This window comes from Octopus bimaculoides, chromosome 23 (genome assembly GCF_001194135.2).
Source record: "Octopus bimaculoides isolate UCB-OBI-ISO-001 chromosome 23, ASM119413v2, whole genome shotgun sequence".
Lineage (NCBI taxonomy): Eukaryota > Metazoa > Mollusca > Cephalopoda > Octopoda > Octopodidae > Octopus > Octopus bimaculoides.
This window is the reverse complement of record NC_069003.1, coordinates 6,794,768-6,798,351: the sequence shown is the minus strand read 5'-3', so window position 1 is coordinate 6,798,351 and position 3,584 is coordinate 6,794,768. Positions and strand designations below refer to the sequence as shown.

At 43.8% G+C, this 3,584-nt stretch overlaps 1 protein-coding gene across 1 annotated transcript in view; it reads right to left on the bottom strand.

Annotated features, from left to right (window-relative positions):
* Positions 1–3,578, bottom strand: part of LOC106874022 (uncharacterized) — a 28,530-nt gene extending 24,952 nt beyond the window's left edge. The window contains exon 1 of the mRNA XM_052975980.1: positions 2,412–3,578. Coding sequence (XP_052831940.1) covers positions 2,412–2,438 — 27 coding nt within the window. The 5' untranslated portion in view covers positions 2,439–3,578. The remainder of the gene's footprint in view (positions 1–2,411) is intronic.
* Between the last annotated feature and the right edge of the window lie 6 nt (positions 3,579–3,584).

Below are 3,584 nucleotides of genomic sequence, written 5' to 3'. Positions count from 1 at the left end.
GAATCTATTTACATATAGGCGCAGGAGTGGCTGTGTGGTAAGTAGCTTGCTTACCAACCACATGGTTTCGGGTTCAGTCCCACTGCGTGGCACCTTGGCCAAGTGTCTTCTACTATAGCCTCGGGCCGACCAAAGCCTTGTGAGTGGATTTGGTAGATGGAAACTGAAAGAAGCCTGTCGTATATATGTATATATGCGTATGTGTGTGTCTGTTTGTCTCCCCCCCCACCCAACATCGCTTGACAACCGATGGTGTTGTGTTTACGTTCCCGTAACTTAGCGGTTCGGCAAAAAGAGACCGATAGAATAAGTACTGGGCTTTACATCGTATGAGAAAGAGAGAGAGAGAGAGAGAGAGAAAGAGAGAGAGAGGAAACACAAGAAATGCAGAATAAATGTGAAAACTTTTTGAAAAAATATATTTTTTAATGAAATTTTGTTAAGACAAGTTTTCAATGGGTTAAATTGCGATTACGTTGATGAAATTTAGAAAAATAGCAATATTTGTTGCAAATGAGAAAACTGAAAGCAAAAGTTTTGTTAGGCCGGACATGTTGCAAAGTTCTCAGGCAGGTGGACAGGTGTAATAGGCAAGAAGTATTCGGGAGAGAAGCTTTCACAATACGATGTAATTTAAACGCAAGTATCTAAAATTGAAACGGGTTAATTAAGGAAAGCGTATAATATGAATCCAGGTGTGTGTATCCATCGTTACAAGATATCCTTTATAACAGGGCTTACACATATACTAAAAAACAAAAATATATAAAGACTCCGCTTCTGTCATGAATGACCATGGGATCGCACCTGGAAAGTTCCCCTCCGAGGTACAAGTCCAGGCAAGGTTGTTTATGGAAGACCAGCAATCACCCATGAATACCAACCTCTCCTCTCCATGCCACCGATGTCATCCAAGGGAAAGGCAAAGGGGCCCGATACAGCTTGGCACCAGGGACGTCACAACCCATTGCTGCAGCTGGGTGAACTGGAGCAGTATGAAATAAAGTGTCTTGCTCAAGAACACAACACACAGCCCGGTCCGGGAATCGAACTCGCTACCTTGTGATTGAGAGCCCGATGCTCTAACCACTCAGCCATGCACCTTCACATACACACATATTACCCAACCACCAACCCAATTTGCAGAGTATGTGATCCGCTCCAGTGGTTCTCAACCATTTTTCTCTATGCCCCTCCCCCACCCCTTGATCCTTGTTTCGCTCGGATGAACCCTCAAACATTTGATGCCTATTTTGTGTATTGTAGAGGTACAACCAATTTATTACAGATAAATTTTAAGAAAATCTTACGTAAAGGGAATCCCAAAAGTCATACGAACCCTGTTTGAGAACCACTGACCCATACGGCGTGCTAACGATTCTGCCTTTGTAATAAGAAGAATCCTTTCTACAATAGGCACAAGGCTTGAAAATTTGAGGGAGGGGACTAGTGGATTATATCGACCCCAGTGCGTAACTGGTACTAATTTTATCGAGCTCGAAAGGATTAAAGGCAAAGTCAACCTCGGCGAAATTTGAACTCAGAACGTAGCTAAGCATTTCGTCCAGCGTGCTAACGATTCTGTCAGCTCGCCGCCTTATAATAATAATAATAATAATAATATTTTGGCACAAGATCAACAGTGTTAGGGGCAGGGGGGCAGTAGATATTATTCGTTCGAACCCAGCAGGATGTTTTATCGACCTCGGAGTGATGAAAGACAAATTTAACCTCGGTGGAATTTGAACTCACAACGTAATGAGTCGGAAGAAATATCGACAGGCATTTTGTCCGACGGGCAAATGATTTAACCAAATAATAATAATAGTTAACACAAGAACAGACAATTCGTGAAAGAGATGCAGTCAGTTGTTAGTTAGAATAGATTCTCAGAACTTCAGTGATGTTAAAGTTATCGACGTCCCCTCGCTGAAATTTTAAATACAAAACAGAACCCGATGGGGACTTAGAAGCAGAGAGAGAGAGAGAGAGAGAGAGAGAGAGAGAGAAGATGAGATATATAGAAATATCAGAGAGATGAGAGAGATAAGTGGGAGAGATGAGAGGTAGAGCGATGGGAGAGAGAAGTAGTGAGATGATAGAGAGGTAGAGATGAGAGAGAGAGAAAGAGAGAGTGAATGAGATATATAGAAATGTCAGAAAGGCAGAGAAATGAGAGAGAGAAGTAGTGAGATGATAGAAAGGTAGAGCGATGAGAAAGAGGTAGAGCGATGGGAGAGAAAGAGAGCGATGGGAGAGAGAGAGAGAGAGAGAGGGGGTAGAAAGATAAGAGAGATACAGAGAAAGGAGAGGTAGAGAGAGAGATGTATAGTTCAGTAAAAATGGTGGAGGAGGAAAAACGAGGTCGGCAAAAGTATTGGAATGAAAAAAAAAGTTTATGTGAACCTTACCTGTGTCAAAGGCCAACTTCGTGACATCTCATGTGTAAGATTTGGCGATTTCTTCACAAATATCTGCGACAGACGATTGGTTTTCTTTCCGACCTCGGCACTTTTGGCCGAAGTCCCAAGGTGCACGTTTCGATCTCGCTTAGAATATCTGTAACACTCACAGACACTTTGATCACATTTACTACATTTGCCAACAATAGGTTGTTGTTGATGATAATTATTATTAGTATTAATATTATTATTATTATTATTATTATTCCTCTTGTTGTTGTTCTGGTTTTTGTTTTTGTCGATTTTACGGTCGATTGCAGTTTCATGGTGGTTTTTTGTAATCCATGATGTGCTGTTGGGATCCTTGGTTGAAGAACTGGTGCCGCCGGTGCCGCTGGTATCACCGCTGTTGCGGAGGGCGGTGGCGGCGGCGGCGGCATCGATGTCGAGACACGAGGGAGTTGCAGTCAAGTTATTCCGTCGTGTGTCGCTGCTGTTGTCCACCCGGCAGAGTGATGTATTGTCATCATCATTACTAGTAGTAGTAGTAGTAGTAGTAGTAGTTGCCCTGACAGCTGTGATTTCTGTGGAATAGTTATCACCGCTGCTGCTGCTGCTGTTGTTGATACAAAGCTCGCTGCTATGACGACGATGATGATGATGGATATGCAACAAGTGCTTTTCGAAACCGTGGCACTGTTGCCGGTAGTAGTAGTAGTGGTGGTGGTGGTGGCTGTTATTCTGTTCTTGTTTCTGATGATGATGATGATGCTGGTCGTGGTGGTCGTGGTGGTGGTGGAATAAACTGAAAGAACATTGTTCTCTGTCGTTATGGCAACTGTCTGAAGAAAAATGGTGATGATAGCGACAGTGCTGCTGCTGCTGCTGATGATGATGATTGTGGTGGTGGTGGTGATCACTTAAACCGATGCTGCTTCTTGCTAAAACAGTCAACCGATGTCCGATACGTTCGCATGGTACTCCTGGTAGTAGAAGCAACGGTAGCGGTAGCTCCGGTAGTTTTGGCGTGTCGCAATTGTATGGGACACAAGGTTGAGGGTTCGCGTCGTCGGAACAGCAGCGGTGCCGTCGGTCGTGGCAACAGCAATGCAGACACCATTCCGAACCTGTGACCCTTTCGCCACTCGAACCTGCGACGGCACCGTCTGTAGTAGTAGTAGT